Source organism: Mastomys coucha, unplaced genomic scaffold (genome assembly GCF_008632895.1).
Source record: "Mastomys coucha isolate ucsf_1 unplaced genomic scaffold, UCSF_Mcou_1 pScaffold20, whole genome shotgun sequence".
Taxonomy (NCBI): domain Eukaryota; kingdom Metazoa; phylum Chordata; class Mammalia; order Rodentia; family Muridae; genus Mastomys; species Mastomys coucha.
This window is the reverse complement of record NW_022196903.1, coordinates 130,419,763-130,430,998: the sequence shown is the minus strand read 5'-3', so window position 1 is coordinate 130,430,998 and position 11,236 is coordinate 130,419,763. Positions and strand designations below refer to the sequence as shown.

Here is an 11,236-nt window from a genome sequence, read left to right as displayed (position 1 = left end):
AAATGGGAATGAAACCCTCCACCAATGAACAACAACCCGAGGTCTACTGTATGCTTACAAGCTGTAAAACTGGGAAATGGGAATGAAAAACTTAGCAATAATATTCTAAGGTAGCCAGAATAACTGATAGATAACCTTATATAGCATGAGAGTAAACAATATACTTAGCAACAGAAGGCAAGGAAAGTGACTGCCAGCATAAACCGCTCCATCATTTCAACCTTATCAGTAGTTTTCCACCACATTAAAAACCAAATGGCTGTCTTATGGCATTTTATTCAAATACACATATTTTAAATATTACATGCTCCCCTCCTCCATCCTTCTACCAAGATCCTTACTGCTCCTACATGAAAAGGAAAGTGATAGAGATGGGAGCCAGTCCCCACTCCTGCCACACTCTGAGTACAAGCTTACAGACAGCAGAACAATCTCATACTCATCGCCTTGTTTCTGTTCTGGGGGCAAATGCACACAGGTGGATGATTTATATAAACTAATCATAATCATTCAAATTATTAATAATTCATAATTTTACTTGAGTTTAAACTACAAAAAAACTAATTGTTTTATTTAAAAAATATAAGCAAGAGCAAGTGTAAATTAAAATTCATGATAAGGCAGCAATCTTAAACTATTAAGTACCAGCTCTAATGTTCCAGTATAGATCTTCAAGAAAAATCAAAAGAGGAATCTGCCTCATCCTTGGATCACAAGCTCATGAATCAAATTTACATAGGCACATGTGATTACAAATTTAATTTGCAGAAATTTATTTGCTGTTTTTAGAAGTTGCTTTAGAGGCAGACATGGTGGTACTTGCCTCTAATTCTGTTAGGCTGAAGCAGGAAGATTACAAGTTCAAGGCCAGCCCACAGGCCACAGAACAAATGTTCAAAGGCCAGCTTATACTATATGAGACACTGTTTTTTAAAGATAAACACAGAAACAGAGGAGAGAAAAAAAATCGAGAAGTGTAAAGGGTTACAAAATAAAAAATAAAAGTCCCTCTATCAAAACGTACATAACTAACCGTTCTCTATCTTATCAGTCAAGAATATATTTAAACTCCTCTATTAGCAAAGCAGCAGGAGTCTACAAGAGCATTCAGAAAATAATTTAGTAACTACTACATCTTAAGCACTGCTTCAAATAGAACTGTTCTTCTCCCTGAGTGACGTGAGTGGAACGTCACTCCTGCTTTAGATGTGCACAGCAACACTCGAGCCTAGGATCCAAGTACTGGTGAGGCAGAGAGCAAGTCAGGAGCCTCACTCACCTACTTAGCAGACTAGACACAGCCAACAGCAGGCCACACTGAGATCATGGCTCAAAAAAGGGGAGAGAGATAGAATGAGGGAGGGAAGAAGAGAGAGAGGGAAGGAGGGTGAGAAAGAAACAAATTATTCTTCCAATTTGCTAGGTAACCATGAAATTGTATATTACAGTAGTTTAGCAAACATTTCTGTTTTATAATGCTAAAAACCTTTTTCAAATTTACAATTTTAGTGTTAACAATTTTAAATATGCACAATAATGCCACTTACCTAAAATAATATTTATTCTAGCTCTCTAGGTATCAAATTACATTAGATTAAAAAACAAGTACAAAGGTCTACATGTGAAACTACTCTGAAATTTAAAATCCAAATGTCAATTCAACCAAAAAGTAACTTAAGAAAATAGTAAGACACAATATATACATATATGTATATATTATATATATAAAACATATAAAATATTTTTACTATAATTAGGCAGCATGTGAGAAAGCACTGAAGCATATAATACAAAAAATACAGTATTATCTTTTTCTATGCTTTATATAGCAAACTACCATTCTTTTTATAAAACTGCCATACAAAACCTCATTTTAAAAGTCAGAAAATCATAACTTTTCTAAACAAGGCTAATTTATGGCTTCTTAAAAAATACTCTTTATACTGTTTGAATTTCTACAAATATCTAATGGTTAATTATCAAATACACAAGGAGCATTAAATTCGGCATGGGTCAAAAAAGCACCCATGTGGTGATCAAGTGTTCTGGCAATGACAACAAAATGGTGAGAAATCACAGGAATTTAACCTTTGACCTCACCATCCCAACATACTGTTTCTCTAACTTACAGGTCTTAGTAAACATGTCAACTTTTTTTCACAAGCAAATTCTCTTTCCTACACAAGCCTGGTCATGTTCTGTTGTTTTCTAATTGTAATGCTTAAAGATAGAAGCTCCCTGGCTCTTACCTCAGCTCCTGGTGCATGGACAAGTCTCTTCACTGGCAGGCATACTTGCTGCCTAAGCAGCTACAGAGAGTGGGCAGCAGCCATTTTGAGACAGCTGCACAGTCTCAGTTGCACAAAAGTGTAATTAAGATGGCTGCAACGTGCAGTAAGGAGCTCACAGTGGAGACTCAGCCATGGAGTAAGCAAGCCCCTCCCACTCTGTCAGGCTGCAAGAAACTGAACACAGATAGCTAATGCATATACTGCAACAAACAATGCAGCCACTTAGGACACAGAAAAGAAAACAGAAGACAGCAAGCCAGTTTTGCAACAAAATGCCTGTGAATCCGGACTTGCAATACAGAGTCTGTGCACATTCCGATCCCAAACAACTTGAAATCCAGGCCATGTATTAGCCGTAACAGAGATAGAGCCAAATCACACAGAGCAAACCCCAGGGAATTGCCTGAAAGAAAGCCTCCATTTCAGTCCAGAAAAAAAGGGAGGAGAAAGTCAAACCCTGGAACCCCATCAAGACCCCTTTTTTCTTTTCTATTTACCTTTTCCTTTTTACCTTTAATGGAACACGGCCATCACAAGAAGAGTGTCAAATCTGTCTAAATCCTATATTCATTTGATCACGTTAATTTTAATTTTAAAAAGCTAATTAAAATTTTCTGACAAAATCTAAGCTTCAAAAATGCTCAATCCGGCAGAATGATTAGAGTTTACAACCACATGTTTTAATTGGAATGATACAGTCTTAAAAACTAAGGTGGCAACAAAGCATATTTTAATAATTTCTCATAAAATTAAACATCTCTTTGTAGTGTGAATGTCACAAGTACACTCCTTCCCAGGGTACACAAAGCTACCAAAGCTTTGGTACTGTAGTGCTAGTATAAAGTCAATGAAGACGGACTGCAGACTCCCTGGGAAGGGGAGACAGGGAGGACAAAGGGCACAACCTGGTCCGGAAGTGGGTAGGTATAATCAAGGCACATCTGAGAACACTCCCAACAAACTTGCCTTGGCAGAAAGAAGAAAGACCCCAAGGCTCACAAAGGGCCTGCTCTGCCTCCCTCCCCGGCCCCAGCAGCTCTGCCTCCCTCCCCGGCCCCAGCAGCTCTGGAGCCAGGCCTCCATTCTTCAGCATACAGTGTTCAAGCTCAGTTATCCTGTGCTGTGCTAGCTAAATGTGGGTACCTATTACAACTGTTGAAGGTATAAGAGAGGTGGCAGACATGGACTGGCCACAAGAGATGACAATTCACCTGCTTCCTTATCTCATTCTATTTCTATATATGCTTGATATGTTACATAAAAATTTTTAATTACTCAGTCTTAAAAGAGACATAAGATGAACTGGATAATGTCTGTGAAAACTGTCTTAAAAGCTGTATCAAAAAAACAAAATAAAAGTTACACATGATCCAAGCCATATCAAATTACAGTCTGGGGATCCAGCCTGGGCCTTGAGCATACTACATGCATGCTTCATATCACTGAAGTATTACACCAACCCTTATTTTGTATTTTTTGAGACAATCTCACTAACTAAAACCCTGAATCCACACCAATCTGTGATATCCAAAACAACCAAAAACTAGGTAACCTGATAAACCTTAGCTACTATCTAACTGTTACTGAGTCTAACGGCAGGCTTTACCACCAATCTGTGATATCCAAAACAGGCTCAGAGACTAAACAGACAAACTTTAATAAAAGCTGAAAAATAACCTAGCTGTACAACACTCAGCCATACAGCTTTAGCCAACCTCTTTAGATACTGGTTTTTTCCTCTTAATAAAAACAAGAAAGGAGACTGTCAGGCCACTGTCTGTCACAGCTCATACCTTTTGTTCCACGTCCCAGAAAAACAACTCAACTCAATAGATAAATTCTAGTCTCGATTCACCTGGATTCAACAGGTTTTGTTTGTTTGAGACAGAGTCTTACTCCTTAGGTCTAGACTAGCCTAAAACGTGTAGCATTCCTCATGCCTCAGCCTTCCCAAGTCTTGGATTAACAGACGTGGGCTAGAACACCTAACTTTCAGAACTATCACTAACGGTCCTCTCCTTACCACCAACCTCTTCTCCTCACTGTGGCCATCACCCAAACCTGGGATAACTGCTCTCAAGACCCTAATTCTTATCTCCACTACACTGACCACACTTCAACACACTCTCATCACATACCATGTAAGGTCAGAAACTGCACCTTGTCTCCCATTTGAATATCATTTTTCCATTCAATAGAATAAAACCATCTCAACTCATATAGTACTTTGAAATTCTCGTTATTCTGCTTCTAACACAAAAACTCAGAAAACTGTGCATTTTGTGAACCTTCACTTGTAATGCCTTTTTTTTTTCCTAATTTTTTCTTATAAGACTGCAGTTCAGAGGTCAATGAGGGAAAGATACCTTTTATACAGCACATTCCCATTTTTAGTGTTTTGAAAGGGTCTGCAGTGTCTGAGTAGTTGAGTAGAATAGTTGAGTTCTAAAACAGCTATAGAAATATTGTTTCAACTTTGTATTATTACCGTTGCTGTCATTGTTATTATTTATTACTACTATTTATTATTATTATTATTATTATTATTATTATTATTATTATTATGTGTGTCTGTGCATGCAGGAGCACGTATGTATGCCGTGCCTTGTGCATGGATATCAGGGCACCAGCTTCAAAGGTCAGTTCTCTCCTTCCAAAGTAGGTTTCAGGGCAGACCTCAGGTTAGACTTGTGCTACACTCGGTTTCTTAATTAGAATATAACAGAGTTCATTATGACATTTTCACATATAACTTGATTATTTGTTTTTAAATTCCATTAATATTTCTAAGTCTAACATGGCTTAACTTAATGTCACAAGAAATCTTTTAGGAAATTTTGGGTGAGATCATTTACAAAGCCACATTGTTTATTTGTAAAAATAAATGACTTGGAAAAATTTGTAATTGGGTAACTAGTTCCTCAACAATCTCACACTTCCTCTCTCAAGAGGAGAAAGTAGCACACTTTGTCACAGTCTTCTCATCTCATCATGACAGTGATGCAGGCACGTCCCAACTACAACCTGCAAGCAGGATGGCCCTGCTCTAGGAATCTGGTGTAATGAATCTGTAAATGATAAAGACATATTACAACCAAGAGTCTAGATATCCCTGAAAACAAGCGTTAAAATCACCAACTTTTATATCCAGAGAACATAATCATTTGCAAGAACTAAACAAGTAGCAATGAGGTTAGAAATCCACTTGAGTCAACTACTCTATTTTTTATTTACCACATTAGTAGAATAACATGTGTGTAAATTATTGAAAACTACTTTCAGAAAGACATAAAAGGTCTCCAACATACAAACTAGCTCTTCACTGCTTCTCTAGCTTTTCTGGGTTATAACTCACACAACGGAACTTCATTTTATTTCTTAGATTACTGCCCCAAATCCTAAACACACTCTAAGTACAGCCTCCCACTTTGTAGCCCACACCCCTTCCTTTTCTGGAGGCCCTGACCCTCCCTCCCCTGAGGGATTACAAACCACAGAGCTGGGCCCTCTTGCTTTCTGGGACCTGAATCAAAGGGCTCCGTCCTAGGCTCCCTCAAGGCAGCCTCAGTAAAAACTTGTGCAAGGATGCCTGACAACCTGGGTTTAATCCCTGGGGCCAAACAGTGGACAGCAAGAGTCAAGTCTCTCAGGTGCCTCAATGTCCCCCCACACCCATTAAATAAAACACATGACCCACTCCATAAAATAGAGTAAGCTTGTAATTTAAAAAAAATAAGATACAAACTGAAGATACCTCATTTCTCCACCTCTCATTCCATTCCCTTAATCCTACAGAAATTACAGACAATTGTTTTTTGGGTTTTTTGTTTGTTTGTTTGTTTGTTTTGGGGGGTTGTTGGTTTTTTGGGTTTGTTTTGTTTTATTTTTGTTTTTGTTTGTGTCTCTCTGTGCTTGGGATCAGACCCCTAGCTTGCCCATGTTAGGAAAACGCTCTACCACTGAGCTTTATTCCTAGCCAATTACACCTTTTTCCAAGGTGTAATTTCTTTTCTTTAAATGAAAGTAAGATAAAATAGCTAGAAAGGAGGCTGGTGAGATGGCTCAGCAGGTAAGAGCACCGACTGCTCTTCCAAAGATCACTGAGTTCAAATCTCAGCAACCACATGGTGGCTCACAACCACCCATAATGAAATCTGATGCCCTCTTCTAGTGCATCTGAAGACAGCTACAGTGTACTCGTTTATAATAATAATAAATAAATCTTTAAAAAAAAAATAGCTAGAAAGATCTGGAAGGCTGAAGACAGATTCCAAGAAGCACTTGGCAACTAGTTAAAAAACGAATGGAAAGGGGGCTCTACCAATGGCCAAAGCTATGAGGAGCAAGCGGCAAAGACTCCAGCTGCCCTTACCAAAAACAGCCCAGTGAACATTGGCTTTCCCTAAATCTAACAAGGTCTGAAAATAAGACCTCCAATTAAAATGATAGTAAAAGGAAGGCTGAGGCAGGCAGATTTCTGAGTTCGAAGCCAGCCTGGTCTACAGAATGAGTTCCAGGACAGTCAGGGATACACAAAGAAACCCTGTCTTAGGAAGAAAAAAGAAAAGATAGTAAGAGGGTCAGCAACATTGTAGTTTTGTGAGGGGGCTTGTGTACCATTTCCAAGGAGCTGGATTCCAACTACAGCAACAACAGCCAAAGAGGAAGGAGGTGGAAGAAGAAGGGAGAGGAAGAGGAAGAGGAGGAGAAGGAGGAAGAGGAGGAGGAGGAAGAGGAAGAGAAAGAAGAGGAAGAGGAGGAAGAAGAGGAAGAGGAGGAGAAAGAAGAGGAGGAGGAGGAAGAGGAGGAGGAAGAAGAGGAGGAAGAAGAAGAGGGGGGAGGAAAAGGAGGAGGAAGAGGAAGGGAAGAGGGAAGAGAAACACTGGAAACTGACAGTGCCGACTGAATGAAGAGACTCTTAATCCTCTTCCTCTATGAATCAGAATTATATTCTCCATGCATAAAAATGGAAACCTTCTGTGGGGAAATGGCAGTAAAATGATTGCCACAAATCTGCTCCTCAGTATCTTCTTTGTGAGGCCATGGGCCTATCATCCCAGGGCTGGAAGGCAGAGACAAGAAGATTCCAGGGCTTAGTAGCCTGCTAGTGGAATTGAATTGGAAAACGCCAAGTTCAATGAGAGACCCTATCTCAAAAAAAAAACAACAACAACAAAAAGAAAAAAACAAACACACACACAAAACACATAAAAAGTGATTGAAGAAGACATACGACACTGGCCTCTGCTAATGCTAACCCTAAGCCATCTGGCTTCCACATGTTAATATGTACTCCCACACATAAGTGTGTGCATATATACATGTGCACAAACTTACAAAAAGGAAAGAGTAAGTGTCTAACCAGTACAAAACCCAAGACATTTGGAGGAGCTCACCAAAAATGACACCCCAAAATCTTACTAGAGAAAAGTTTAAATCTATCTAAATTTAGATATTTCAATTGACTTCTATCACATTACATTATGCAATAGCCCCCCAAAAGGAACTCAATCAAGCCTTTAACATGAAAGACAGAAAGCAAATGCCAAAAAATATTTATCAATACATTACACATCAGCAATACATTACACATCAAGAAGAACACTATAAAAGCTATTATATGAAGGAAAAAAGTTACACTTTCAAGTCCAGAACAGACTAGTATAAGCAGGAAATGAAAAATAGAATTTAATATAAGAAATGAAAAATTCAGCCAGGTGGTAGTAGTACATGACTTTAATCCCATCATTCTGAGAGGCCAAGGCAGACAGATGAGTTATAGGAGAGCCCTGACTACAGAGAGAGTTCCACAACAGCCAGGGTTACTGAGAGAACCCCATCTCAGAAAGAAAGGAAGAAAGAAAGAAAGAAAGAAAGAAAGGAAGAAAGAAAGAAAGAAAGAAAGAAAGAAAGGAAGGAAGAAAGGAAGAAAGAACAGAGAGATAGAGAGGAGGAGGAGGAGGAGGGAGGGAGGGAGGGGGAAGGAGGGAAGGAGGGAAGGAAAAGAAAAATAAAACAAAAACCTGATGAACTTGAAGACAGCTGCTTCAACAAAAGACAAAGTATGAAGAGAGAGAAAATGGAGTATCTATACAAAAACTCAAAATGGAATGGCCAAATGACAGAAGATATCACCAATGAAATTATTTAAGAAAATTTTCCAGTGTATAACATGTGCTTCCTGTGTACAATTCTCCATTGAAAAATCAAAGGGAAATGACTTCAACCTAAAGTTCTATACCCAGCCAAACTATCATTCAAACATTAAAATATCGAATGATATTTTTTCTGACATAGATGGTCAGGATTTTCATATTAATATTAATACAAAGCAGACAATTTTGTTAAAGCCCTATTTAAGTTGATAAATGTATTCAAAAAGAACTTACAGATAATAAGCTGAATTATCAGAAACATTTTAAGATTAGTTCTGTAGTATACTGTTCAAAATGATTACACTGAATAAGAGGAGGCTCTCTCTCTTTCTCCCCCCCCCTTCATTTGGGGTGGGAAACAGAAGCTAGCCCATGCTACAGGTAGTTTATGTGTGGAGGTCAGAGAGTAATCTGCAGGAGTCAATGCTTTCCTTCCACTTTGTGGGTCCTAGGAATTGAACTCATGAGATTTGGTAGCAGTCAGCTTTATCCACTGGGGTATCTCACAGACCATCTCTTACTTTTATAAATCAATTTATATGTTTTCAGTAAGAGGCTTCTGTGTGGTAGCATACTGGTGAACATAGTTATCTTCAATGATAATATACTTTCTGGACTAGCAAATAAAATTACTATTGAAAAAAACTGATTTTTTTTTCATCATGAAGAGATTCACTGTAAACCTAGGGACCATAATAATCATGCGGCTTGTTTGGTCTTTAGTGGGTTCTTGAACCAGAATCTCTTTCTTTCTTTCTTTCCTTCTTTCTTTCTTTCTTCCTTTCTTTCTTCCTTCCTTCCTTTCTTTCTTTTTCCTTTGGTTTTTCCAGACAGAGTTTCTCTGTGTAGCCCTGGCTCGAACTCAGAAATCCGCCCGGCCTATTTTCTAACTTACTTTTCAAAACATTTAAATTCTATCTGTATAATCAAGACTATTGTCGGGCTGGAGAGATGGCTCAGCAGTTAAGAGCACTGACTCCTCTTCCAGAGGTCCTGAGTTCAATTCCCAGCAACCACATGATGGCTCATAACCATCTGTAATGGGATGTGATGCCCTCTTTTAGTGTGTCTTGAGAGCAATGGTACACTCATATAGATAAAATAAATATCTTTTTAAAAAAAAAAAAAAAAATCAAGACTATTGTCCATAAGGATTTTTACAATTTTATTATGTGTTTATGATGTGTTAAGGGTATATTCCACAGCACACGTGTGTTTATGATGTGTTCAGGGTATATTCCACGGCACACGTGTGTTTATGATGTGTTGAGGGTATATTCCACAGCACATGTGTGTTTATGTGTTAAGGGTATATTCCACAGCACACTTGTGTTTATGATGTGTTAAGGTGTGTTAAGGGTATATATTTCACAGCACACATGTGTTTGTGATGTGTTAAGGGCATATTCCACAGCACACATGTGTTTATGATGTGTTAAGGGCATATTCCACAGCACACATGTGTAAGTCAGATAACAACTTGAGTCAGTTAACTCCTTCTAACTTTAAGTGAGTTCTAGGTTACCAAGCTTACATATAGCAAGTGCCTTGGCTGCTAGGGCTTTATAAAGATTTGGTGGTAGGGGGGTGTTTGGAGTGTTTTGTACATGCATGTATGCATGCATGAATGTGAATGCAGAAGGCCACCACATACCCAAAAGGAGAGCTACAGGCAATTTTAAACCACCTGATGTAGATGTTAGTAATCAAACTTGGGTCCTATGAAAGAGCAATACATTCTCTAACCACTGAACCATCTGTCTAACTCTATTATTGCACCACATAGATGTTAAATCTGTTTTCAGGAAAAGGAAGGATAGCAATAGAGTTCACTATTAGAGTACTTGCCTAGCACATATGAGGCCTTAGGTTTAATACCCAATACTGCAAAAATCATTAACATAAAAACCAAAGAAAGAAAAAGACTGCAGAGGCACCAGGTAGTTGCCAAGATCCTAACACAAACTACAACAGCTCCTGTATTCTAACTTGTTTAGAAAAATTCTCTGCCTTTGTTCTTTTTGTCTTTCATTTACTTGATTCATCTTTGAATGTTTTATGAGTCTCCTGTTATCCTAACTATACTTAAAATGTATCTGCTACTTCTACTTCCAGGTGCTGTGGTTATGGTGTTCAAGATTATGCCAAGATGTATGCAGTGCTAGGAATCAAATCCAAGATTTTACGCACATTAAACAAGCATTCTGCCAACTCAGCTACACCCTCGACAAGTTTCCAACTTTTAAATCACTTAAATCTGATAGGGAAGGAGAAAATTATAAGGACATAAGACACAAATCATTACTTGTATCATTCCATCATGTTTCCCAGAATTGGACTTGAGGATCTAAGGGGAGCACAAGCAGAGAGGACAAGGCAGAAGGAGGATGACTTTGTAGGCAGACTGTGTGATAGGCCATGACCTTGTCTCAAAGCCTGTCCTTTAATCAGCCTTCAGGAGGCGAGAGAATGGTTCTCTGTGACTTTGAAGCCAGCCTGAAGTACCTAAGAAGTTCCAGGCCAGCCAAGGTTACCTGTCTCAAAAACAAAACAGCAGCAACAAAAACACAAGAAAAGACAAAACAAAAGAAGTTGGGGTGTAGCTCAATTGGCAGAGTGCTTGCCTAGCATGAAAGCAACTATGTGTTCAACCTCCAGACAGGAAGGCACAAGTCTGTTACAATGCTGATACAAACCAGCACTCTGGAGGTGGGAGGGGAAGGGACAGGAAGCAGGAAGGTTTAAGAGGGCGGGAGAAGAGGGCGGGAGAGTAAACAGAAGGGAGGAGAG

General features: G+C 38.7%; 1 protein-coding gene and 1 long non-coding RNA gene across 3 annotated transcripts in view; one reads left to right on the top strand and one right to left on the bottom strand.

Annotated features, from left to right (window-relative positions):
• Positions 1-10,653, top strand: part of LOC116099720 — an 11,381-nt gene extending 728 nt beyond the window's left edge. The window contains exon 2 of the long non-coding RNA XR_004122358.1: positions 10,562-10,653. This is a non-coding gene — a long non-coding RNA (uncharacterized LOC116099720). The remainder of the gene's footprint in view (positions 1-10,561) is intronic.
• The window catches only part of Atf7ip (activating transcription factor 7 interacting protein), an 86,641-nt gene that overhangs the window by 68,941 nt on the left and 6,464 nt on the right, over positions 1-11,236 (bottom strand). Inside the window, exon 1 of one of the 2 annotated variants that reach the window (XM_031383672.1) lies at positions 2,250-2,587. The exons of the other annotated variant lie outside the window; for it this stretch is intronic. Within the exon in view, the coding sequence (XP_031239532.1) occupies positions 2,250-2,266 (17 nt within the window). The 5' untranslated portion in view covers positions 2,267-2,587. Of the gene's footprint in view, positions 1-2,249; positions 2,588-11,236 lie in introns of those variants that run through there. 2 annotated transcript variants of the gene reach the window in all.